The sequence below is a fragment of the Peromyscus eremicus genome, chromosome 8a, assembly GCF_949786415.1.
Source record: "Peromyscus eremicus chromosome 8a, PerEre_H2_v1, whole genome shotgun sequence".
Classification (NCBI taxonomy): Eukaryota; Metazoa; Chordata; class Mammalia; order Rodentia; family Cricetidae; genus Peromyscus; species Peromyscus eremicus.
The window spans coordinates 56240302-56268279 of record NC_081423.1 but is presented as its reverse complement, the minus strand read 5'-3'; the positions used below and the strand labels follow the sequence as shown (position 1 = coordinate 56268279).

The following is a 27978-nucleotide window of genomic DNA, read 5'->3' as shown; positions in this document are numbered from 1 at the left end:
GTCCTAAATACCAAAGAACCAGTCTTTTTTGCATGCCACACTCTTACACAATGTAATTAAAGTCAGAAATCAGCAAAAATTATGGTAAATAACCAATACAATTTATAGATTATTATGTAGTCATGATGGCATTTCCAGGTGTTTAGTCTAAAACAGTGTAGTAGAACTTAGCTTTTGTTATCTACTGTGGGATTTCTCTTTCTTCTGTTTTTTTCAGACAAGATCTTGCTATGTCCTAGCTGACTGGAAGCCATTGTATAAATCAGGCTGGCCTTGAACTTGCAGTGATCCTAGTCTGTGCTTGGATTACAAACATGGACAGCCATCTAGAGCTAGAGTGGTGATTTTATCTGACCTTTCTTTCTTTCTTTCTTTCTTTCTTTCTTTTTAGTATCATGGGTTAAAACTAAATTCAAAGTCACAGGTATGTGGTTCTGAGCTACACCCCCAGCCCTTTTACCTTTATTAAAAGTTATTATCACTTTAACAAAAGTATTGTTTACTATTCATCTTTTTTAAAAAAGGGAAGCTAGGAATCAACTGTCTTTGTTAATGGCTTCTACCCATGCTTGACATCCATTTATTCTATGTGTGTGTGTTAAGTGTATGTGTACAGGGTGAATAAGACAATGCATTAAACAGGTCTGGAGTTCAGAGTACAAGTTGTGGGGGACTGTTCTCTCCTACCCTGTGCGCTCTGAGGATCAAACCAGATCATCAGGCTTGGCAAGCACCTTTACCCACTAACCCATCTCAGAAGCCCCCAACTCATGCTTTCTGTGAGTATTTGCTACTTATATATGGAATCCTTGTCCTTAAAATACTCCCATGCTGATCTGGGAATGGTAGCACATGCTAGCCAGGGCTAAGAGACCCTGTCTTAACAACAACAACAACAACCAAAACATACAAAGAATACAAACAAAACACTACCATTTTTTCTTTAGCCAGTTCAGTGAAATATATGAAAACAGAGACATCCTAAGTGTGGCCTATGGATTCCTGTAGGTTTCTGGAGTCTTGCAGGGCATCAATAGGTCAGAAACATTTTTACAGAATCTTTACTTTTCCCTACACTGTGCTGACATTGGCACTGATGTTGCCGAATCAGTGTCAGGGGGATTCAAATGCCTAACAGATCACAGCAGTGCCAAGCTGCTGGGGCACTCCTGTGGAGTGCACTTTGTGCCTTCATTTTCATAGTCAACAAACCTATACTTTTGCTACAAAAACAAAAAACAAAAAACAAAAAAAAAAAAAAACAAAAAAACAAAAAAACTCCTAGCTGGGTGGTGGTGCACGCCTTTAATCCCAGCACTCGGGAAGCAGAGCCAGGAGGATCTCTGCGAGTTCGAGGCCAGCCTGGCCTACAGAGAGAGATCCAGGACAGGCACCAAACTACACAGAGAAACCCTGTCTTGAAAAACAAAACAAAACAACAACAAAAAAACCAAAACCACCTAATTTTACTAACTCTCAACACTGAGCATGTTGTGCTCATGAGCTTGCAAGAGCCTGTGTGCTACGTGAGAAGTACGGCAAAGCCGCTATTCCACAGCAAAGCATGCTGTCTGGAGGAAGCACACATGCATTAAGGTGCATGCTGAACAATTTCAGCACAGGGTCATGGGCCAGGGTTTTTACTCAGAATGATTCCCATTACACTACTGTTATCCAAACTTGAACATTTAGTAGACATTCTCTTGAAAATGAGCAAAAGGAGCCTGTCTCTGTAAGAAAAACAACTGAAAAAATAATTGATAATATTTTTAACCTAATGATAAAAATTAAACTTTAATATGAAAATTTGAATCTTGGAAAACTTTGCAACCCCAAGTTTGATATTTCTTTACAGTGAAAGACTTCTGATGAGATGAACAGCGATATCAGTGAGTGAAGTTCTGAAATATGAAACACAGGACATCTACAACACAGTGAACCAACACTCTCCAATGACTAAGGCATAATGTTCTAGAACCATGCACAGAAAAACAATCCATTCAAAGCACAAGCTGGTGTGACTTCCCTATGATACTCAAAATGTGCCTCCCCTTTCCACGTGTCTCAAAGGATGTGCATTCTTCAGTCACTTTAACCAGAACAGCACGTCTGGAAAGACCGAACACAAATGTAGATACAAGAAACTACCAGCTCTTCTCACTAACTTGTTTTAAGTTATTTTCATAATGAGTATATTCTCTATACTATAAACTGATTAATACAGCTCTTCAAAGTTTCTCAGTTTGGGATCTGGAGAGATGCTTAGCAGTTAGAAGCACTTGCTGTTCTTCCAGAGGACCCAGGTTCCCAGCATCTACATAGCAGCTCACAACCATCTCTAATTCCCATTTCCAGAGATCTGACGACTTCTTCTAACCTCCAAGGGCATCAAACAAGCACGTGGCAAAGATACACGCATCAAACACTCATACACATAAAAGAAGATAAACCAAAAAATCAAACTAAAAACGAAAGTTTCTTGGTTTTAGAGGCTGGATATTGTAGGTTGTGTCCGTAATCTCAGTACTTGGGAGGCTGAAGCAGGAGAATCTCCAGTTCAGGTCCAGGCTGGCCTACATATACCTGTCTCAAAACCAAAAAAAAAAAAAAAAAAAAATTCTCATTTTGATTTTCTGACTCTAGTAAATACTAAAGGTATAACTATCCAAAGAAAAACTTACTGAATGTAAATTCTAAGAGGGCAAAAGGAATTATGAGTCTACAAAGTCTAAGAATCGTTGTTTTAACTTACCAGGTATGTTTTAGCTTATAAGACTTAAACTAATGTCTGGTTAAATTATTTGGAACACGAGATTAAAACAAACAAACAAACAAACCAACCACAATGGGATTTTACTGAGCTTAAAATTAAATGTAAAACAAATAATTCTCATAATAGTAAGCCATTCCATTTCTGTATTATTATTAAAAACATTTACAAGCTGGCATGGTGGCACATGCTAGTAATCCCAGCACTCAGGCTAAGGGAGGAAGACAACACATTCAAGGCTAGCCTGAGCTAGCAAGTCTGAGGCCAGCATTGCATTCCCAGCCCTGCCATCAAACCACAACAAGAAACTCACTCCCTGGGCCCATGGTTTACCTGTCACTGCATCCGGAGCATCGGTGTTGCTGCCACGTTGGATGAGCCTGGCTGCAAAGCTGTTCTCATCGAAGGACGTTCCGTTCAGCACAGGAAGGTCTTCAAAGGGGTTGACAGACTGGTCAGAAGACACGGTGATGTACTGGACGGCAAGCCAGAGCGCAGTACTGCCCTCATGATCCTTCAGCTCTAAGTCTAACCTAAAATAAAGAGGCCGTGTGAATGACAGGTACAATATCAAGCCTCTCTTTGCTGCCAACAGCTCACTCTCTCCCTGTACTTTCTAAAGGACAAATTTTTATTTTACTTAAGGTTTATAACTGTAAAGCACCTTAAGAGAAAACTTCAGGCTTGGTGTGATAGCCAGTAATCCCAGTACCTGGGGGACTAAAGCAGGACTTTGAATTCTAGGCCTGCCTAGACTACATAATAAGACCTCGTGTCAAACAAACAAATGAACAATAGTTTTTGTTTTTTTTAATTTTAATAAGGAAAGATTTTTCACTCACAATCCCACCCTCAAAACCGCTTTTCATTTCTCCAGGCCGCCCTACGTACTGTTTACACTGCAGCAGCTGATTGAACACATATTCATTCCTGGCCATGATGGACAAGTGTAAAGGAGTCCTGAGGGTAAAACAGAATAAAATGAATTAAAACAAGTGTCAATTCAAGACAGACCAACCCAGACACTCACAGCAGACAGGAACTAGAATCCTTGGTAGAATCACCATCTACAACCAATTCCATTACTCTGTTTTCCAAAACCACAGCCAAGAATCAAAACATGAAAATGGATTTGCTTTATGGCCCATGGCTCTCCTCCATTTCTAACCCCTTCCTGCAGGAGTGTGTTAAACAGAGCTTCTGTCACACTTTCTCACCCATCCCCCACCACTCTGAGAAGAAACTGGTCTTCGCTGTCATCTTCTACTAGCACAGGAACACACAGCAGCGACAAGACAGAACTGGTCCAAGTGAACCTGTTCTTCACCACGTTTATTTAGTACTCAAGTGCCTTGAGAGAAGGCTGCCACTGGAGCACAGGGCCTGAGCCTGGCCTCTACCTCAGATGGACAGACTGCCCAAGTTTACTGCAATTGGAGGGGGAAAAAACCCAAAGAATCGGCACGAGGGAGGAAGGATGTAACTGCTTGGCAGAATGAGTGATTGATTACTAGCAACACCGAGTTCCTGGACCATCTTATCTCTGCACATGACCCACTGCACAGACCCTCTCCTGACATCCTGGGTGGGTTTCAAACCCTGAACTGAGCTGATGGCGAGTGGTGCTTATAGCCTGCCCAAGGCTGCTGGGCCTTGAACTGAGGCAAGGGGCTGAACTGCACTTCAGAGCCTCCCACCCTTCTGCCTCAAGACAGGCAACCCTGTCCACAATTCTAAACCACAAGGAATCCTAAACTAACTCCTTCTGAGAAGACGCAAAAAACAACAGAAACTGGGCTGGAGATGGTTCAGTGGTTAAGAGCACTACTTGCTCTTCTAGAGGACCTGGGTTTGAGTCTTATCACCCACGTGATGTCTCACAAATATCCGTTACTGCAGTTCCAGGGAATCCTACACACTTCTTGTCTACAGACACTGCATGTATGTGGAGCACTGATACACATCCAGCCAAAACTCCCATACACAGAAAATAACAAATAAGGGGCTGGAGAGATGGCTCAGAGGTTAAGAGCGCTGACTGCTCTTCCAGAGGTCCTGAGTTCAATTCCCAGCACCCACATGGTGGCTCACAACCATCTGTAATGAGATCTGGTGCCCTCTTCTGGCCTGTAGACATACATGCAGGCAGAACATTGTATACATAATAAATAAATAAATCTAAAAAAACAACAAAACAAAAAAAAATAACAAATAAAACTAAAAACTTGTAAGACTGTAAAACCCTACACATAACCCAGAGACACTATCAAATAGAGGAAGGGGCTGTGCAGCGAAGGTGACACGCTCTAGAGATAACGAGTTGTCAAAAGTTAAGATAGGTATAAGGCAGAATTGGGTTTAAAATAGGGAATTTTCTAACTATTAGATCTCAGAGAGATAAAACAGGTTGTCTTGAGGTAGTAGTTCCTCTTCAAACTATTCAAGTGACCCTAAAAAATGCTAAAGAAAGTCCTTGTAAACACTGACTAGATGATCACTCTGGTTACTTTCAACAGGAAAATGATATAAATTGCTTAGAAATTCAGACCTTATTTAGCCAGGCTGCAAATGTTTTCCCAAATGCTTCTAGTCTTGGTCATGACACTTAATTGCATGCCAGGTAAATGTGTGCAGCTCCAGTAGACATCAGATTTAAGAATGCCCATTATGGCATGCCGATTATGTGCTGCCATGCCAACCCTCTTCTGGAGGCAGCATACTCACCTGCCCTTGCTGTCCTGCATGTTGGGGTTGGCACCAGCCTGTAGGAGGGCCTCTGCAATCTGCGCCATCTCAGACATCACATCTGCTGAGTATTTCTTTGAACTATACAATGCTACAAGGTGTAACGGGGTCTCTTGGACCCCCAATGTGGCAGCATTGACAAGGGCCCCGTTCTTAATGAGGAATGTAGAAGCAAAGAGATCTCCTTGAAAGAAAGAACAGAACACACAATGACATGACAACACCCAGTTACTGTGGCCAATACTTCCTCTGAAGGCAGCAAGTGATAACTGCAGACATAGGAGAAGGACATCTGGGGGTGTCTGAGGCAATCTCTTGGACAGCTGGAGGTGGAAATCCATGACAGTCCACAAAGTTACACTTTATTTCAAAAGGCTCTTTTGTCCACCTTTTGATTACCCATAATGACCTGCCCTGGTTCCTTCCTTTAAGATGCTTTCACTGTCTAACAGTAACAGACTTGGGCAGGAAAGACAGTACAATGGTGGCTCTTCTAGAGGACCCCAGTTGGAGTCTCAGCACTAACATGGTGGCTCACAACTGCCTGCAACTCCAGGTCCTGGGATCTGACATCCTCTTATGGATTCCAAGGATGTATGTGTGCGCGCACACGCACGCGCGCACGCACACACACACACACAGTGATACCCAGGTGGCACCAATTAACACATACCTATCCCCGGGGCGCTCCCCCCCCCCCCCCCCCCCGCCGCTCTCTGTCTCTGTGGGGTGGAAGCAGTTATTTTTTTTTAATTTTTTGAGAGACTTTTGAATACTTTTTTTCTTTTCCTTGTAGATTCATTTATTTATTTATTATGTGTACATGTATGCCTGCAGGCCAGAAGAGGGCAGATCTCATTACAGATGGTTGTGAGCCACCATGTGGTTGCTGGGAATTGAACTCGGGACCACTGAAAGAACAGCCAGTGCTCTTAACCTTTGAGCCATCTCTCCAGCCTGGAAGCAGTTATTTTTCTCAGTGACCTCCAGGTGGCATCAAGTCTCATACAGAGAGAGAGAGAGAAAAGGGGGGAGGGGGGAAGAGGAGGAGGAGAAGGAGAAGGAGAAGGAGGAGAAGGAGAGCAAGCACTTGGTGGGGACGGAAGCAGTTATTTTTCTCAGTGACCTCCAGGTGGCACCAATTAGCTTCTACCTAGTACTCATCCACCAATGTCTTTAAAAATTGGCCTTAGGAAAATATTGGGGAAGAAAACAGATGAACTTCAGAGCTACTGGGTTTTACTTTAACAGACAGGCTCTAACTGCAATCAATTCTGATTTCAGATAACTGACTCTCTTACCAGAGTCCTAGGTCTCCTTCTAAAGAGAGTGATGAGGACACGGACACAGGAAAACCTACGCATGGTTACACTCTGACAGAAAGTGTAATAGAAACCATCTTCTGTCCTGTTTTTCTTTAAAGACAATGGTCTTTCTCTGTAGCCCAGGCTGGCTTCTAACTGGCAGCACTCTCCTGTCCAGCCTCCCAACTGCTGAGATTTCAGGCAGGAACCACCATTCCCAGCCAACATTTTTATGACTTGAGTCTTTTGAAAGGATTTTCTGACTTTAAGTCAAATTTACTTAAAGGTTAGATCCAAAAATCAATTCATAATTTATAATCATTCATTTATATGTACTTTAGACAAAAAAAAAGCACTCTTTAGGAATTATTAGAAGCTGAATTAAGGGAAGAGAGTCCAGAAGGTAAATAAACAAGAAGAAAAAACATGCAGAGAACAGGACAAAGAAGGGAACTGGAAGCTAGGCCCTAGTAAGGTTCTTACCAACAAGGAAACAGCACTCCACACATTCCATCTAACAGGGCAAGGATGGGGTTTGAACTCAGCCACTGCTCAGCATGCTTAAAGGCCTGAGTTCAAGCCTCAGCACCAGAAAAAACAGTATCTCCTGCTGAAGACTTCTAGCCACTTGCTTTCCTCACTGACCAACAATGCCAGCTACACGAGGCATTACTGTCATCATTTTTCCACATAAAAATATTCCTAACCAGCTGGGCAGTGGCGGCACACACCCTTAATCCCAGCACTCAGGAGGCAGAGGCCAGCCTGGGCTACAGGGTGAGTTCCAGGAAAGGTGTCAAAGCTACACAGAAAAACCCTGTCTTGAAAAACAAAACAAACAAACAAACAAACAAAAATTCCTAATCAATGTTAAACAATACATACAACTTTTCTTTCAGTTTTATGACAGTTTTATTCAGGGAACAGCCAGTAACCTTCATCATTAAGATAATACAAACCATAGTTAATAGTCCTTGTTTTAAAATTTACTACAAATAATTGGTCAGGAGAGTCCAGGTTATTGTAAGGTTGTTTTTTTTTTTGTTGTTGTTGTTTTGTTTTTCCTTCCGAGACAGGGTTTCTCTGTGTAGTTTTGGTGCCTGTCCTGGATCTTGCTCTATAGATCAGGCTGGCCTCGAACTCACAGAGATCCGCTTGCCTCTGCCTCCCAAGTGCTGAAATTAAAGGCGTGCGCCACCACCATCCAGCTATTGCAGGTTTTTAAGTTAGTAGAAAACTAGAATTGTTATGAAAGGACACATCATCTTGCTTAGGTCAGGCTAATCGGAAGAGATGGTAACAATGCCCTATGTGGGTCTCCTATGGCCTCACAGATCCTGTCACCACCAAATTCTTCTGACTGACAGATGCATTTCCTTAGTAAGATGACCACTTATGTTTTGTGGATTCTAATATGCATCTCCAAGTAGACCTAGACTTCATTCATCTATTAACGAACCCCATCACTCATAATAAATTAGAAGCAAGGTCAATAGCCAAACTTAAAGGCAGCACTCAGTCATTGGGTAATGCTAACCAAGTAACAGCAAGTTGAAGGAGGAGGCAAAGTCAAACAATCCCTCAGAAGGGGTGACACATACCTAAAACCCAGAACACAGGAGGCAGAGGCAGGAGGACTACTGCAGGTCTGAGCCCAGGCTCTACCATGTAGTGTTCTAGGCCACCCAGTGTTTCAGTGGGACCTCAATGAAAAGAAAACAATTCCTATAGGGTCTGGCTATAGTACTCCAATGCCCAGACAAGATAAAGGCCACCATGTTTACTCTACTGGTCAACTGGCAGTCACTGGGGTGCATCCCCATCCTGTCTCACTGTGCTAACAGCCTGGTGAAGCAGAAAGATCCCTTCCCATTTTATAGACGAGAAAAGTCAACATAAGTGTGGACAAGTGACTGTCAAAGCAACACGTGAGCCAGGATTCAAGCCCAAGTCAGTGCTCTGCCCGTGCCACACCCTTTGAAAGTCTGCTATATACACACTAGAATCCACATACTTCCAGACATTTCACAAATTCAGAATGAAAGATTAAATCACTCTAGAACACACATCAAAACTGTCTTGGCAATTCCTGTAACTAAGCAATCACCCAAATATTTAATAACTCACCAGAGATGTTTTTCATGAAACAGAAGAATTCAGCTCCCAGAGAGGAAAGGAACTTAATTGTTTTTTTAGTAACAAGTGAATCTGTTTCCAAAATAAACACTTCAGATACTAAACAGAGTGGAAGAGAACAATTCCCTATGTGGTAGAAACTTTCCCCAGTGAGTACAAACCCAGAGCCAAGTGCTGTGTGTGCTTGGGACAACGCATCTGTTCTCCACAGTGCTCTGCTCTAAGGGTTTCCTACCCAGTGATGAGTAAAACTTTCCTCTCTACTAGCCAGCAAGCTCAACACTCTACATAGCTCAGAAGGACACTAACCCTACACACTCTGCCCAGACCGGGGAGAGAGCTGCAGCTGCAGCAGCAGCATCAACATTCACACAGTACGTTCTGTTAAAGAACAAAACCCCAGCCGAGCGACAGCAGTGTCATCTGTTGATGAACAGCCATTTTCTGGCTATTAAGACAGCGCAACCCCAAACATACGCAAACACCTCTGTGTGCCAACTTAGAGGCCTTCACCCGTATAAACAAGAGCTGTGCCACACAGCAGCTTTACTTTGACTTTGAGAAATCTCCACACTGATTTTTCATAATGGCTGTACAAGTTTACATTCCTATCAGTAAATATAATCCCAGAATTTAGGAGGCAAAGGCAGCCTCTGTGAGTTCACAGACAACTGGTCTACATAGTGAGGCTCTGTCTCAAAAATTAAAACAAAACAGAATTCCTCTTTCTCCATATCCTCATTAGCATCTGAGGATTTTTATATTTTTGTTATTTATTTGTATGTGCCATTTTGAGTGCATGCACGTATGTGCAGGTGCACATGCCTGTCTGTGTGCATGCATGGAGTCAGAAGAGGCTGTTGGGTGTCCCCCTCCTACTCTGTCTATTCCTCTGAGGCAGTGTCTCTCCCTGAACCTCGGGGCTTACACTTTCTCTGATAGGCTGGAGGCAGCAAGCTGGGAGGATCTGTCTTGGGCCTACCTTGGAGGTGGAATTCAGGTGTACACACAGAACACCCAGCTTGTTACCTGTGTGCTGGGATTAGAACTCTACACCTCATAATTGACTCTTAACCACTTGTCCTTTATTTATTTATTTATTTATTTTGTATTTATTTCATGTGTATGCAGACAAGTAGGCATGCACATGGCCATGGCCTGAGTGTGGAGGTCAGAAGACAACTTTCCAGAGTCAATTCTCCCCTTCTACCACATAGGTCGTGGGAATCAAACTCAGGTGAACAGGCTTGGCAGCAAGTGCCTTTACCTACTGAATCATGTCTTTATCCTGTCATTTATTTTCCTGACGACAACCATTCTGAACTGGAATGAGATAGACTCTCAAAGGAATTGTAATGTGTATTTTCCTGGTGGCTAAAGATGTGGTACACTTTCAGGTTTTATTCACCATCTGTATATCCTTTTTTGGGACCTGACAGTTTAGGTCATTTATTGATTGGATGCTTTTAAAAAACTGTTTAATTTTTGCAGTTCTTTACATCCCTTGAATATTCCCCATCTGATACGTGACCAGCAAAGGTCTCTTCCCTCTGGTGACTGTTTTCTCTGTTGTCCAGAAGCCTCTTCATTTTGACTTTGGGATGTATCTCCTTGCTGCTGGAACAGTGTTCAGAAAGCTCTTGCCTGTGCTTGTACCCTGAGGTGTTTTATTTACGCCTCTTTCTTCTAGCACACTGGTTCTCAGTCTTCCTAATGCTGCGACCCTTTAATACAGTTCCTCGGATGTCGTGGTGACCCCAACCATAGAATTATTTCATTGTTACTTCTTAACTGTAATTTTGCTACTATTATGAATTGTAATGTAAATACCTGATATGCAGGATATCTGATATGTAACCTCAAAGGAGTTGTGACCCCCCCAACCCCCAGGTTCAGAACTGCTGCTCTAGCAGTTTCTAAGTTTTAGACTTACATTTAAGGTCATTAATCCGTTTTGAAATGATTTCTGTGAAGGTGAGAGGTATAGATCTAGGTTCACTCTTGGTTAAAGAGGTTGTCTAGCCTGGCAGTGGTGGCGCCTGCCTTTAATCTCAGCATTCAGGAGGCAGAGGCAGGTGGATCTCTGTGAGTTCAAGGCCAGCCTAGTCTACAGAGTCAGTTCCAGGACAGGCTCCAGGGCTACACAGAGAAACACTGTTTCAAAAAACCAAAAAAAAAAAAAAGAAAGAAAAAAAGAGGTTGTCTTTGCTCCAATGTGTTTTTTTAACTTTTATTATTTTTTAATATGTGTTTGTGAGTGTGTACCACATCTATGTCTGTGCCCAAGAAGTCCAGAAGGTGTTAGAATCTCTGGAGCTGGAGTTACAGGCAGTTGTGAGGTGCCAAATGGGTGTTGGCAAGAGAAACTCTTAACCACAGCACTGTCTCTCCAGTCTCCCTCCAATGTATGTTTTGACAGATTTCTCAAAATTGGGATGCTATAACTATGCATTTATTTCTGGGTTCTCAATTTTTTATTTCATCAGTCTACATGCCTGCTCCTGGGCCGGTAACTTGCTGTTTTTGTTCCTGTGTCTCTGTAACATAATCTGAGATCAGGCGTGACTGCTGGTACCTCAGCACTGCTCTTTCTGCTGAGGATTACTTTGGCTATCTGGCCCTTTAAGCCTTTCCTAAGATTTTAACAGACTTCTGGGCACAACTCCTGAAGAAAATGGAATGAAGTAAGTAGACATGTGTTGCTCACAATGTGAGCCAAAGGTACTTTTTAATTTTTTTTAAACCTAACGTGTAAATGACTGTGTGGGTGAACATCAGGTGTGTACCTGTAGAACAGGAAGATGGGGTCAGAACCTCAGGAGCTGGAGTTACAAGCAGTTGCGAACCACTTACTGGGAACCCAGAACTGTGCAAGAGCAGCAAGTGCTCTCAAATGACTAACTATTGCTTCAGCCCCCAAAGGTATTTCTTTTTTTGGGTTTTGGTTATATTTTTGTTGTTGAGACAGGGTTTCTCTGTGTAGTCCTGACTGTCCCAAAACTAACTATATAAACTAAACTGACTTTGAACTCACAGAAATTACCACCACACTACTCCAAAGGTACTTTTTTTTTTTTTTTTTTTTTTTCCCCCGAGACACAGCCCTGGCTGGCCTCGAACTTACTCTGTAGACCAGGCTGGCCTTGAACTCACAGAGATCCACTTGCCTCTGCCTCCTGAGTGCTGGGATGAAAGGCATGCACAAACACCACCTGGCTCCAATGGTACTTACTTCTTAAAGATCATCTATCTAGCTTCTCTTACTCAGGCCCTGGTGGCACTATGAACAGACAAACTGACAAGGCCAATAGTGTTTCAATAGTGACCCTCTGACTCAACAATCACAAGTTCTAAGCCATGCAGGCTAAGTGTGCAGATTCAAGGTCTTTTGGGAATTCCTAGAATGGAGTCTATGAAGCTTCAAAACTATAACTACAGAGAGTTACATTGTGTACAGAGAAAAATGTAAATTTCATTTCTCCTTACCTCTTTGGATTCCTTTATGTAACAAGCTCCAGCCATTCTTGTCTACCATGTCCACATCAGCTTTATGACTAACCAGAGTGGTAGCAATACTCTCTAGTCGCCGTGAAAGAGCCAGATCTAATGCAAGATCTCCATTATGATCCATTTCGTTCAGCTTCCCAGGGAGCTGCACAGAGAAATCTGGAAATCAGCACTCAGACAGAAAATACAACCAACTTTAATCGTTCCCAGATGAAAACCCTTTTTGAGACAGGGTCTCAGTATGTAGACCAGGCTGCTCTCAAATTCACAGACATGGCCTTTCTCCCATAAATGTGTGTGTCACCACACTTCCTACGCAAGTGCCAATTCTAACGCTCTGGCACAATGGCATTGCTTAGTCCTCAGATTCAACATAACTCACATTTCCGATCGGGCTTCCAGAGAGCACATGCGTTCAGTCTCAGAAAAACAATAGTAATTAGCGAGCAAAGGGCGACAAAGGTGATTGAAGGCCACCACAGGAGAAATGCAGATATCACTGGGGGAGTGGAGACCGGGGGGAGGGGGGGGGGGGGAGACAGACACCAGACACAACACAGGACATAGACACCACAGACAAGCCAGCATAGAAAACTTTATGAAGAAGTTAAGATTTTCATAAAAGGTGGCTTAACAGAGTCCTCTTTAGCACAGACACTAATGATAAACCATACTTCCATCTGTACTCCTTTGAAGTGTGGTATGTAGAATAATGCCCTCCACCCCCACTCCACAGATGTTCATGCCCTAATTACCAGATGATGTAAGCATGTCAACTTACATGGCAAAAAGTACCTTTGCAGATGTGTTAAGGCTAAGTACCATGAGCTAGGGAGGATTCTGAACCAGCCTACAGGGGCCCACTTTGTAACAATATTCATTCTTAAAAGTGAAACAGAAGGCCGGGCGGTGGTGCACACCTTTAATACCAGCACTCGGGAGACAGAGGCAGGTGGATCTCTGTGAATTCGAGGCCAGCCTGGTCTACACAGTGAGTTCCAAGACAGGCTCCAAAGCTATACAGACAAACCCTGTCTGGGGTGAGGGAGGGGGAGGGAAACTGGAAAGTGGAAGAGTAGGCCATTAGGGGTGAAATTAGGACTTGACCTGTCTCTGCTGGCTTTAAAGATAGAAGCAATGCTTCTTTTAAGCTAAGGACTGTGGGAACATCTGGAAGCTGAGAACAGTCTTCAGCTCACAAGAAAATGGAGGCCTTGGACCACTAGAGAGTTCTGCCAACAACTTATGTGAGCAGGAAACAGATTCTTGCCCACAGCTCCATAAAAGAGCACAGTCTACAAAACAACTTGATTTTAGTCTTGTGACTTTTGGCTTGGACCTCAATAGGCAAAGCTGATAGGTAATAAACTGATGTGTTGCTGTTACTATTTTAAACAGTATTTTATGTGCATGAGTGTTTTGTCTCAATGTAGTGTGTGGACCATGTGTGCATCCAGAGGTCAGAAGAGGGTGTTGGATTCCCTGGGAATGGAATTACAGATGGTTCTGAGCTGCCATGCGGGTGTTGGGAACCAAACCTGTGTCTTCTGCAAAAGCAAGAAGTGCTCTCAACCAACCCAGAATATGTGTTGGTTTCGGGCACTGAATTTGTGAAAACTTGTTTTAGTAAGAAATAAAAACAAAGATTGGGGCTTGAAGTCAGGTACTGCTGTGACAACCATCTGGAAATATGAATGTGGCTTTAGATTGTACTAAGACTGACGAATTCTGAGAAACCGAACAGAACAGAAAATGCTCAAAATCGAAATGAACATGTCAGCAGTACTTTCTTAGAATGTCCAGTGACAGTACAGACAGAAGCAGGGAGTCTAGATAGCATTAAGGTTTGGGGAGAGATAGGAAAAATATGGGAATGCTTCTACAACACCTGGGAATCCATTTCAATAAGATACAGGAAGACTACATCTTCTCTCTCCACTTTGATAGCTTTATGTAGTGGGTACTCTGTCTTGGATTTGATCATTTTGTATAACAACTGAGCACTCAGGCTACTGAAGTCCTCCTTTCGCAAGTCATCCTAGGGATTAAAAACAATGAAAAGTGTTAATAATTTTAGTTGTCATTTACTAAGCATGTGTCAAGCCCTACTTTAAGGTCTTAACATTTCCCAACTATCTTTGCCTGTTTTACAGAAGAAAGTGAAGCCCATGGAGGCTAGAGAGCTCCCACACGTCTGACTGAGAAAACAACTGAGTCAGGATCTGTAGTAAGAAGCACTTGCCACCACACTCTACTCATCACAGCTCTGCTGGGCCTCAGAGACTGGACAGCCGACTATCAGTGCTGACCTTCAACAGGAACAAGCCATGTAGGAGCCCTACCATGAGCTTAGAGTCCTTTTCCTACGAAGTCTATGAAGACGGCTACTTCAAAACAAATCGGAACTGCAGCAAACAACTCTCTGAGCCACAGCTGCAGCCCTCTCAGCAAGGGAAGGTCACCATTCTGTCAGTTCTTCAAAGCTGGTTTTCAGCAGGTATAGCAGCAGCACATGCCTTTAATCCCAACATTCAAGAGGCTGAGGCAGGAGGTTTGCCCTAAGTTTGAGGCCAGTCTGAATTACACAGTGGGTTCCAGATCAGTCTGGGCTACAGAATGAGATCTTATCTCAAAGCAAAAAACAATAACCCCACTTTTCTAGTATTATTGGGATCAAATCGAGGGCTTCAGGCATTGTACCACTGTACAGTGATTGTCAGCTGCCATGTGGAAGCACTGGACCACTGAACTGTATCCCCAGCACTTCAAAATGTTTGTGAGAAAGGGTCATGCTAGTTCCTCAGGCTGGTCTTGAACTTGCTCTGCAGCTCAGACCATGAACTCAGCATCCTCCTGCCTTAGCCTCCCAAGTTGTTAGGGCTATAGGTCCATGGCACTAAGCACACACGCACCAGTTGTTAGAAATCTTTCTGTAGAAATTCCAAGGTTCTTCCAATAATGTTGTATACAAAACAATCACAGAAGCTAATTCATAAAACAACATTGGTTGTTGTTTTATTTATTATTTAATAGGGTGAAAAAACAAAAGCTCGGCTTGTAAACCCTGTGCTTGGGAGGAGACAGGAGGATCCCTGGGGCTCACTGGCCAGCTGAACTCACCTAATCAGTGAGCTCTAGGCCAGTGAGGGACCCTGTCTCAAAATATGGTGACTACTACCTGAGTAACTCTACCAGAGGCTGTCCCTCTGGCCTCCACAAGCACGTATGTGTACCTGCATACACATAAAAAAACAAAATCAAACCATAACAAGAAATGTGAAGCCTATTATTTATAATAAAAACCCAAGAAAAGACACTGAAGTTTAAGAATGCCTCTTATAGTGGAGGAAGCTCTACCATGGGCAGCACACACTGGGTCTCAGCTTCTCAAGGACGATGCTAAAGGCAGGTGTTCCTTCTTGACATCTGCTCCGGAACCTCAGCTATCTTCTGCCTGGTCCACTCTAAACCCTCAGAACAGTTTCAGAACAGAAAAAAAGCCTCACAGGTCATCTAATCCAACTGCTTATTTTTCAAGACTGCAAACAGCAAAGATGATGTGTCAGAGAGGCGACTGCAGAAAGCAGGGCTTACACTGGGATCTCTGGCTGCCAGTGGGGAAGCTCTGTCCACACCTCTCAATCTCTCACTCACCCAGTGACTTGCAATAATTTCTGCACAGTAGTTCATCAGTGTGCTGGCATTTAACTCCTCGGCAGTCTGATAGAAGCGAATACAGTTCCTAACATTCACCAGAGACATAACACCTTTCTCACATCTGTAAGAGATTTTTCATTATTGATGAATACTATTAGTAAGGCAAATACATTCGTAAATAAATAAACCAAAAAATAATTAAGGCACCAGCTATGTCTAATAAAACTAAGGTATAAGACTGAATACTGTTTCATAAGGAAGTATGTATAGATTTTTACTTACTAAACTCAATTTTTATTATAATTTTACTAAAACTGATCATATACATTTTATTTTTGAGACAGGGTGTCTCACTATGTAGCCCAAGCTAGCTTTGAAGTCAGACTACTCTTGTCTCAGCCTGGGATTACATTGTGCTTTGCAGTCTTGTACTAGATAGTATATTACACCACACTGTTCTGAGTAGAATCAAAATAACCTGCAAAAAGAAAATTATGAAGCTTAAAACCTCAATAGCCTCAAAAGTAATCACTTGAAACTTCTGAATCACATGCACAGGCCATTGTGCAATCAAACACAAAACAGATTGGCTTCAGTTCTTTGGCAATGAATTATATGGAACATGCCTGCAGATTCCAGACAATTCTATTATACTAACTTTATTACTCAAAGTTTCAAATATGAGGGTCTATGCTTAATAAATACCTCTTTAAAAATCCTCCCAAAACATAAATTTTTATTTTGTATAAATTATAATTCAGATGGCTAGAGAGATGGCTCAGAGGTTAAGAGTACTGGCTGTTCTTCCAGAGACCCAGGTTCAGTTCCCAGCACCCACATGGCAGCTGACAATCACCTGTAACTCCAGTTCTAGGGGATCCAATGCCTTCATGGGTACTGAATTTACATGGTATGCAGACACATATGCAGCCAAAACACTTATACATATATAATAATAATGATGATGATGATTAAAATAAGTGAATAAACTGTAATTCAGGGTCTGGAAAGAAAGACAGTGGTAGAGTGTCTGGGATGTATTTGTATTTGGGAAGCCCTGTGTTCAATCCCTAGCAACATTGGGGTGTGGGTGGCGGGAGAGCAGAGGGGATGTATGTGGACTGAATAGATAGTTTAGCAGCTAAGAACAGTTGTTCTTCCAAAGGACCTAAGTTTGGTTCCCAACACATGTTCCCAACTGCCTGTGACTCCAGTTGCACGGGATCTGGTGCTTTGTTCTGGTTTCCCCAGATACCCGCCCAATACACACACACACACACACACACACACACACACGTACACATAAATAAAAGTTTTACAAATAAAATAAATATAATTCAATAAACTACATTTTAAAGAACCACCCAAAATAGATAAGATAGTGAAATAATTATGAGTCAGACCTAGTGTGCAAGAGGCTATGGATTCAATCTCGAGCGCCACACACAAATCAGACCACAGTACGTCAAGAGAAAATTGGGCACAATGTATATCTCCACAAAGCCAGGCAACAAGACTTGATGAAGGACTAACAAGAGAGTATCAACTACATCCCTGTGGCACAAACTTGTCTTCACATCCTAGCACAGAAGATACAGAATTTACTCTATGACAGAATTCCTGGAAACCTTATTGTGCCTCTCGCAGAATGAGGCCTATGGAGAAAGGAGACTAAGACATGGTCCTTCAATCAGATTCCCCTCCAAGGGGAGCCACAGAGGCCCAATGGTACTCATAGCCCCCTCATCTAATCTACCACTGCTTCTCCTTTCCTTCACCCTCAATAAAAACCTTTTTTTGTGTTTTTTGTTGTTGTTGTTTGTTTTCAAGACAGGGTTTCTCTGTGAAAAAGTCCTGTCTGTCCTAGAACTCACTCTATAGACCAGGCTGGCCTCGAACTCAAAGAGATCCACCTGCCTCTGCCTCTGCTGGGATTAAAGGTGTATGCCACCACCACCACCACCACCACCACCACCCCCCGCTAACAAAAACTTTTCTAATCACATGGCAGAACTTAGTAGTGACAGAAAAATGAAGTCTCTGTAGTCCTGTCTCCCCTTCTATGACATAAGGATGGTACTTGATCTTAGAGGTGTTGAGACTCTGTGGGTTTCAAGATGAAAGAAAGTTAGATGTACTCAGCAAAGCACAAGACACACTTGGAGGTACGCTCCTAAGTTTACATGTCCTCTCTGCTCACCACTCCCTTCTAAGGCCCAATATTCCTGTCCTGAAGGACAATGGAAAAGGGACATAGCAAATTTTAACAGCTAATGTTAATGGACTTCAATACTACTGTAAATAACTGAGTAGCAGGTAATTCTCAATCTCAGCAGATGAGCTACTAGGTAACAGTGGAGGACCACAAGATTTAGAGAGGTAGCGAAAGAGGGGAGGAAGGCAGTGAGACAGACCGTGGAGTGGAGATAGGGGAAGGGAGGACAGACATGGGAAAAACAAAGAGCAAATTTTCAAACCTTATAGTTAGACTAGGCCAGAAACAAGAACACAGCCATTTTCCATCAACATTGCAGACTTGGTGCAAAGAAGCACCTCTCCCAGGGCACTTTAAGAATTAATTTAGGGCTGGTTGTGGTAGCATATGCCTTTAATCCTAGCACCTGAGAAGCAAAGGCTAGTGGTGAGACCTTGTCTCCACCCCTTCCCCACCAATTTATTCATTTACTCATTCATTTGTGTGTGTGTGTGTGTGTGTGTGTGTGTGCGCGCGCGTGCGGGCCACAACACACCAAGGTGTAAAGGCCAGAGGACAATTTCAAGTCAGTTCTTTCCTTCCAAAGTGAGTTTTGGGCACCAAAGTCAAGTTATCAGGTTTGTATAGTAAGGACTTTTGCCTGCGGAGCAATTTCACCAACCCTCCAACATCATTTTTAAAAGAAGTTAAAATCAATATGTAGACATGTTACAATAAGAAAAAGTTTCAGCCGGGCAGTGGGGACGCACGCCTTTAATCTCAGCACTCAGGAGGCAGAGGCAGGCTGATCTCATGTGAGTTCGAGGCCAGCCTGGGCTACAGCGTGAGTTCCAGGAAAGGTGCAAAGCTACACAGAGAAACCCTGTCTCGAAAAACCAACCAACCAACCAAACAAACAAACAAACCAAATTACATACACTGAACGTGTATTTATAATTAGAAGAAATATTTTCATTTTTATAATACTCTTTTGTAAAAGATTTTCTGATATTATTAAAAATAAAAACCTTCTGTGGTAGTTTGAATGCAATTGGGCCCCATAAGCTCATAGCAAGTGGCACTATTAGGGGGTGTGGCCTTGTTGAAGGAAGTGTGTCACTGTGGGGGCAGGCTTTGCTTAAGCTTCTCTCAGTGTCATAGTTTACTTCCTGGTGGCTGCAAGATATAGGACTCTCAGCTCCTTCTCCAGCACCATGTCTGCCTGCAGGCCACCATGCTCCCTGCCATGATGATAAACGACTGAACCTCTGAACTGAGCCACCACCTCAATTAAATGTTTTCCTTTGTAAGAGTTGCTGTGGTCATGATGTCTCTTCACAGCAATAGAAACCGTAACTAAGATACCTACTTTTTCATCAATTTAATTATTAACATTTCTAAATCATCAGGACCTCTCTCACAGAAATTGGTGCCACTGACTTCACAGTGAACTGCCTGCATTTGCTAAAGCCTCTTGGGTTATTATCTTAGATGTGCCATTTCTCGGCCTGACAGCAGGGGGCACTCTTGTGACTTCCTGAAGAGCCAGCACTCAAGCTAGTCCTGGTCTCTCATCCCAGCTCTTAAGAAAGGGACAAATAGCCAAATGAATGGAAACATATGAACTATGAACCAATGGCTGAGGGGTCCCCAACTGGATCAGGCCCTCTGAATGGGTGAGACAGTTGATTGGCTTGATCTGTTTGGGAGGCATCCAGGCAATGGGACCGGGTCCTGTGCTCATTGCATGAGTTGGCTGTTTGAAACCTGGGGCCTATGCAGGATTGCTTGGCTCGGCCTGGGAAGAGGCGACTCGACCTGCCTGGACTGAGTCTACCAGGTTGATCTCAGTCCTCGGGGGAGGCTTTGCCCTGGAGGAGGTGGGAATGGGGAGTGGGCTAGGGGGAAGGTGAGGGGGGCAGGAGGGGGGGAGAACAAGGGAATCCGTGGCTGATATGTAGAACTGAATTGTATTGAAAAAAAAAAAAAAAGAAAGCTGTGACAGACAACTTAATAGCCACATCCAACAGTACAGATTTGAGTATCTGGTAATGCTGATCGTAATGAGGCCTAATGAATCAATAAACAACGAACATTTTAATTAAAGAATCCATTATACCAATTAAATAATCCATACAAACCCCAGAACATTTTTATTAAAGCAATTTAATTTATAAGCAAGTCTGATATGGTCAATGAGAAAGCTCAGGATATCTGGGGGAAAAGATATAAACAATCTAATTAAAGTGAGTATGAGTTTACTCCTACATAGTTCAGAAACTTACTAAACAAACACAATAGTTAATTAGAGGGCCTCAATATTAAAGTTAGTTGTGTTAATAATAATCTAGCTCTATACACCTTGGACTTGTTTATGTTTAAATTAGATTTAGATATTAAAACAGTTCTCAGGCCCACATCACTGACTGATAGTTGAGAAGATTCTGTCTATGGATTCCTGTGGGGCTGTGGGGCCATCCAAGAGGAAAAGCCCTCTCACAGTAAAAACAGAGCAAGCAGCTCCTGGTAGCTGAGTCTCTTGGATCTCCTGGGTGAGAGCAACAGAGCAACAAACAGACCATCTTGATGGCTGAAACTAGCCCTTCAATCACCCGAGAGAAGCCAGTTTTTTCTCATGCACCCATAAGAATAAAGAGATTATGAAGTACTATTAAAAGACTACATTGGGCTGGAGAGGTGGCTCAGAGGTTAAGAGCACTGGCTGTTCTTCCAGAGGTCCTGAGTTCAATTCCCAGCAACCACATGGTGCTCACAACCATCTATAATGAATTCTGGTGCCCTCTTCAGGCATGCACACATGCATGCAGACAGGACACTGTATACCTAATAAATAAATAAATCTTAAAAAAAAAAAAAAAAAAAGAATAACTATCTTTAAAAAAAAAAACAAGCTGGCCATCAACAGCCACGGCTACAACAGGTGCACAACGCATTCTGCCTGACCCTTTGATGAGCACTTTGTCTCCTATAATTCTACCAGCTTGGGAGAGGAACAGAGAAAACGCACTATAAAAACATATTGTGCCAGCTCCTTGGGACCTAAAGGGCAATTAACTTCAATGAAGTAAGCCCTTACTGATACTGGCTACAAAACCTACTGAACCATAAGCTCTCTGGATTAATGTAAGCATTAGAGTGCTTCCAAAAAGGAGTATATAACCAAAGACTTCCTTTGCTAGATCTATCCAAAGGCAGAATAAACTGTTGAAGAACACAGAATGGAAGGCAAAGTCAAGACTCCGGACCCTGGATTCTATTTTTCCATATTGAGTTGTCAGTTTACACAGGACCTCAGGTAACAACCAGGAGAAGGAAGACCAACAAACTAGCACTGGCTCCATTAGCTTCCCAGTGACACAAAGCAAGAGAGAAGTCAGCCTCTGCCCCACCACCTTTACAGAACCCTGCAGTTCTTCACATGTCAGCAGCTGTTCACACAGCTTGGCACAATTAAGCTTAGCCACCACCACCTTGCAGGGGCTTGAGCACATCTGTTGTGACTTGCCTCTCCCTAAGGAGCTGGAGTTGAAAGCGATTAGCCAGTTTCATCAACTCAGTCAGGAACACATCATCCTCTCTGAACTCTAACTCATCGGTATAGATCCAGCGAAGCATGGTCATTGTCACCTCAGGATTCGCATCTAGTGAGGAAAAGGAAGTAGATGACACACTTAGGCCTTCTAGAAGTCACCCTAAAACCCGTGGTTAAAAAAGTCAACTACAGTACACCTAACTCAAATATACTGTAACAGGCCCCCACCCTCAGTAGGTCCCCAGACCTTAGCACAATTGACACCATGATACAACTATCATTCAGGCCTTGGAACCTAGCACCTAGGCAACCAGCACCTGCAAAAAGAGAACAAAGATCTATAGTTCTGCTAAAGTCCCTAAATTTATTAATCTTGCTTTTTGGCTTCTGTAATTCCGCTTCTGACTAACTACTCTTGCTAACTGAGATATGTCATCCCAGTATATGTTTTCTTGTGTTTAAAATCCCACCTTGAGAAAGGCTTAGAACAGCACTTGGGTCCCAAACACCCAGTGTAGCTGCAGGACAGCTAATGAAAGACTTTTTATTTGTTTACACCCGTGCCCAAGTAGTCTTCTCTGGTGGATACTTCTAACAATACAGCCATTAAAAATGGTGACAGGCCGGGCGGTGATGGTGCGCGCCTTTAATCCCAGCACTCAGGAGGCAGAGCCAGGCGGATCTCTGTGAGTTCGAGGCCAGCCTGGGCTACAGAGTGAGTTCTAGGAAAGGTGCAAAGCTACACAGAGAAACCCTGTCTCAAAAAACCAAAAAAAAAAAAAAAAAAAAGGTGACAATGTCTGGACAGCATCTGACTCAAAAAAATGTTACAATTTTGTATGAGGAAAACATAGGGTCAAATTCATTGGGAAAATACTGAGACATAAGATAATTTCAGAATATCTTTCATTCTTTTATTTTTTTCCTTTTGAAACAGGGTCTCTCTACGTAGCCCTCACAGAGTTCTGCCTGTCTCTGCCTCATTAAAGGCATTAAAGGCACCACCACACTCAACAGAATTTCTAATACAGACTAGTCAAGGCTTTATTTATTTATTTTCAGTCATTTATTTGGAGTACTGGAGATTAGAAAGGCTTTATTTTATGTATGGATGTTTTGCCTACATGTATGGCTATGCACCAATTGTGTTCCTGGTGCCCATGGAGACCAGAAGAGGGTGTTGAATCCTTTGAACTTGAGTTACAGATGGTTGTTGCATCCCACCGTATGGGTACTGGGAATAAAAGCCAGATTCTCTAGAAAAGCAGCCAGAGCTCCACTGAGCCATCTCTCCAGTCTGTAGCCAAGATTTTTTTTTTTTTTTTTTTTTTTTGGTTTTTCGAGACAGGGTTTCTCTGTGTAGCTTTGCGCCTTTCTTGGGACTCACTTGGTAGTCCAGGCTGGCCTCGAACTCACAGAGATCCGCCTGGCTCTGCCTCCCGAGTGCTGGGATTAAAGGCGTGCGCCACCACCGCCCGGCTGTAGCCAAGATTTTTAAAGACTGAATAAATTTTTACACAGCAATTACTCTTAAACAAACAATAAGGTAAATACAGAGAAATGTGTTATTTTAATAATGAAGAACTGAGATAAAATGTTGGTTTATTCTGAAATAAGATCTCTCACTCTTACAGCCCAGGCTGGCCCAGAACTAACAGCAATACTCTTGCCTCAGTCTCCCAAAATTGTGGGACTAAAGGTATGAGCCACCACATTTTGCTTACAAAATCTTCAGAGTACAACAGAAAGTTAATAAAAACAATATATATTATGTATATGTATATATAATATATATATACACACACACAATGGCAAATCTGCAGCAATTAAGACTATATAGATACATTCATGACAATATATTTACAGAAGTTTAAAAAACTAAGAATATATTTTATATAATCTCATTTTTGCTATATGTATGAGTATAAATGTACCATTGTGTATATGCATATATATCTAAATAGACAGCTCTATCTATCATCTAACAATTAATCAAGAACCTGAAAAGATATATACTAAAATATCAACTCAAGAACTTATTCATGATTAATTTTTCTTTTAGCTAATCGGCACCTTGATTTTTAGTTAATAAATATATTATTTATATAATTTTTAAAGACTATACAACTACTTGAAGGAAATGTTTACTATAAAAATCATCATTTAAAATATCTGAACTAGCCGGGTGTGGGCAGTGGTAGTACAAGCCTTTAATCCCACCACTCAGGAGGCAGAGGCAGGCTGATCTCTGTGAGTTCGAGGCCAGCCTGGTCTACAAAGTGAGTTACAGGACAGCCAGTGCTACATAGAGAAACCCTGTCTTGAAAAACCAAAATAAATAAATAAAATATCTAAACTAATGCTGAGGATTAGGCTCAGTTAGTATTGATTGCCTAACTTGCAAGAAGCCTTGAGCTAATTCCCAGATGATATAAACCAGGTGTGGTGGCATGTATCTTTAATACCAGCAATTTGGGAAGCAGAAGGATCCAATGTTCAAGGTCATCTTTGACTTCATACTGTGAGTTCCAGGCCAAGCTGGACTACTTGAGATCCTGTCTCAAAACACAAACTAGCAAACAAACAAACAAACCTAAACTGTTATTCTGATTAAATCAGCTTTCGATTAGTCAGAACACAGAAAGTGATGTCCAGAGGAAAAGTTAAAGGCACAGTTTGCATAACAGTTCTCTAGGAGTAATCCTGAGCAAGCAGACTCCTAACAGAGTTTAACTCTCAAGCCCACCCAGACAACCGAAGAGAACTGGGGATGGACCCAGCATCTGCACCTTAACAATTCCATGATGTTACTGTGATGCTCACTAAGGTTAGGAGACTATATTCAATTCTTAATTATCAAGGAAAAGTACAGTAAGGACCAGTAATATATTATTAGTAACGCGGCAACAACAGATTAGCTCTGATTAACCCTCTATTCCAACTACCCGCAGTGAGGAGGATGGGTTTGAAGGGAGTGATGTTGAGTGGAACTGAAAACCTGATGTTTGCAAAGCAGACTGATTCACTGTTGTCTACTAAACAACAAACAAACAAGGGTGGGGCAAAAACAAACAGTGGCTTTTCTTTTTTCCTTTGTCTTCCTTCCTGAGTAACATAGTAATGGTGGAAAGTTTTCATTTTGCTTTGTTTTTGATTTTCTGAGACAAGGTCATGACAAGGTAATCCAGGATGGCCTGGAGCTCCTAACCCTCCTACCTCAGTCTCCTAAATCCTAGGATTGCATGAACATGCCACCAGTCCAGCTAAAAAAAAAATTTTAAGGCTTGTGGATACAACTTTTTTTTTCTTTTTTTTAATTATTAAGAAATTTTTCATTCATTTTACATGCACAATGGAGTACTACTCAGCAGAGAAAAACAATGACATCATGAAATTTGCAGGCAAATGGATGGAACTAGAAAATATCATCCTGAGTGAAGTAACCCAGACTCAGAAGGACAAACATGCTATGTACTCGCTCATAAGTGGATACTGGATATAAAGCAAAGGACAATCAGACTACAGCCCACACATCCAGGGAGGCTACCTAGCAGGGGGGACCCTAGGATGACTGTGGCTTATAATAAGTTTTGGTTTTGCCCAATCATTGGGCAAGATTTAGTGAAACATTTCACTATTAGGATAAGAATTTGTACCATATCAAGCTGATGAAAGAATATGCTGGTTGTACTTTCAGGAGGGAAGGCTAAAATCTTTTTAGATTATGGATTAGCCTATAGAAAAATGTCTGCCGTAAATCAAACAGTGCAGGGGAAGATGAATAGGAATCTCACTTACACAACTTAAGTAAAACACAGCTCACTGAACAGATGAAGATAGGTTTCTTCTGTATCCCAGAACCTAATCAATATTTATATGTATAATTCAGCTATTATTTGGCTTAAAAGGGTTTATTGGGAAATGTTATAATTTTTACTACTTTCTACAGAGAAAATATTTTCCAGTTTCAAATAACCCTGGACTTTTGAATTATAACCTGTTTTCATGTATTAAAAAAAAAGAAATTATTTTACTCATTTTACATACCACAGATCCCCCTCTTCTCTCCTCCCACCCCTCTTCCCCCCCCCCCCACACACCCCCAATCCCTCCTACAAGAAGGTAAGGCCTCCCATGGAGAGTCAGCAGAGCCTGGCACATTCAGTTGAGGCAGGTCCAAGCCTCTCCCCTTGCCTTAAGGCTGTGTGAGGTGTCCCAACATAGGTAGTGGGCTCCAAAAAGCCAGCTCATGCACCCAGGATGGATCCTGATCCTACTGCCCCCTTGGCCTCTTAAGCAGGTCAAGCTACACGACTGTCTTGCTTATGCAGAGGGCCTAGTCCAGTCCCATGGAGGCTCCATAGCTGTTGATCTAAATTTCATGAGTGCCCACTAGTTTGGTTTGGTTGTTGTTCCCCATAATGATCTTGATACCCCTTGCTCATAGAATCTTTCTTCTTTCTCTTCGACTAGACTCCTGGATCTCTGCATCTGCTTCCATCAGTTACTGGATGAAGGCTCTATGATGACAGAGTATTCACCAATCTGATTACTAGGGTAAGGCAGTTCAGGCACCCTCTCCACTACTGCTAGTAGTCTAAGCTGGGGTCATCCTTGGGGATTCCTGGGAACTTCCCTAGCACCCATTTTCTCCGTATCCAGATAAAATTTCTATCTCAAGATTGCAGTAAATAGTAACACTGAATTTTAAAGAATTGATAAACTAGACATAAAGGAAAATACATATATATATACAGATTACATACATACATACATACATACATACTGAACAGTCTCCTTGACATATGGTATTTAAAGAAGACTACATCCACCCAGTCTTGGTGAATATAGGTAATCCCGCACTTGGAACAGTGCTGAATCATATAATATAAACTCAAAATATAGTCAGGAGGAAGGCAAGCAGACGATCAGCCTGAACTGTACAGTGAGCTCCAAGCCAGCCTGGGTAACATAGCAAGAGTCTACCTCATAATAAAAAATAAGTAGGGTGGAAGTGTATGTGGGGTGGTGGTGGAGTGCTTGCCTAACATGTAAGAGGCCCTGAGTTCAAACACCAATACTGTAAATAACCAAAGCACTATATCCAGCAACTGCGGTACATTCTCTTTCCATGTGCACACAGTATATTCACTGAGACAGATATACACTGAGCCATAAAACAACAGGGTCTCATGCAGCCCTGACCAAAATGTCACTGACAGTACAACAAAGTACATTTCCTAAGTCTCACAACTGCTGGAATCACCAATTTTTTATAATGGAAGTATCAAAAGATCATAGCCTACTCTTAACATCTTTCTAATGAATTTGAATAATTCCTGTTTTTATTATCTTTTCTAGCCTTGTAAAATATGTGACCGTGGAATCAAGATACTACCATACATTTTGTGAAGAACATTTCATAATCAAATGGTTCTCAGAAACTATCCTAATTTTATTCTACAGGTGGTCAGAGATATGTGGCTTCAAAAGATACATTTTAAAAAGAGAAGCCACAGCTCTGAGTGTACTCACATGGACTGGAGCCTTTCTGGTAAAGACCTTCCATACAGGTATTTTCATCCTAGGTATGAATGACACGTCCACATGAATCTGCTTTTATGTATGTTTATTTGTGCTTACAAGAAGAAGTGAGGGCTTCAAGTTAAACCTTTGGAATTATCATAAAGAGAGTTCACTCACAACAGAAAAACATGAAAGGTCTGTTCTCCGAAATCTAGGAGATCAACACCTATTCTTCTGGTACAATACTGCTCAAGTGTTAGCCACCCCTGGCATCTTCCTTACAGCCCCATTCAAATCTCTTCTGCAGCAGCACATAGAGCTGCTACTTTGTTACATTCATGGCTCGGGTTTGAACTGATTTAGTAACAGTCCATTACTTCTCCCAGAGCATGAGCTCTGAGGCAGAGACCCACCATAATCACTCAGTCCTCAGCACACAGAAATAGACCTTCTAAACAGGAGAGCCTCTGAACAGACAGCTCAGTAGAGCTTTCACAGTCAGTCACTTCTGAAAATCACTCTCCACCCCCATTCTCTCTCCCAGTCTTCAGGATCAAACCAAGGGATTGATACATGCTAAGCAAGC

The 27978-nt window shown here is 42.2% G+C and overlaps 1 protein-coding gene across 1 annotated transcript in view; it reads right to left on the bottom strand.

Moving 5' to 3' along the window:
• The window catches only part of Ankfy1 (ankyrin repeat and FYVE domain containing 1), a 66070-nt gene that overhangs the window by 23525 nt on the left and 14567 nt on the right, over positions 1–27978 (bottom strand). The window contains exons 4-10 of the mRNA XM_059271138.1: positions 21840–21975; positions 16117–16240; positions 14351–14500; positions 12442–12607; positions 5495–5699; positions 3662–3730; positions 3104–3303 (exon numbers count right to left, since the gene is read on the bottom strand). Of these exons, the coding sequence (XP_059127121.1) occupies positions 3104–3303; positions 3662–3730; positions 5495–5699; positions 12442–12607; positions 14351–14500; positions 16117–16240; positions 21840–21975 (1050 nt within the window). The remainder of the gene's footprint in view (positions 1–3103; positions 3304–3661; positions 3731–5494; positions 5700–12441; positions 12608–14350; positions 14501–16116; positions 16241–21839; positions 21976–27978) is intronic.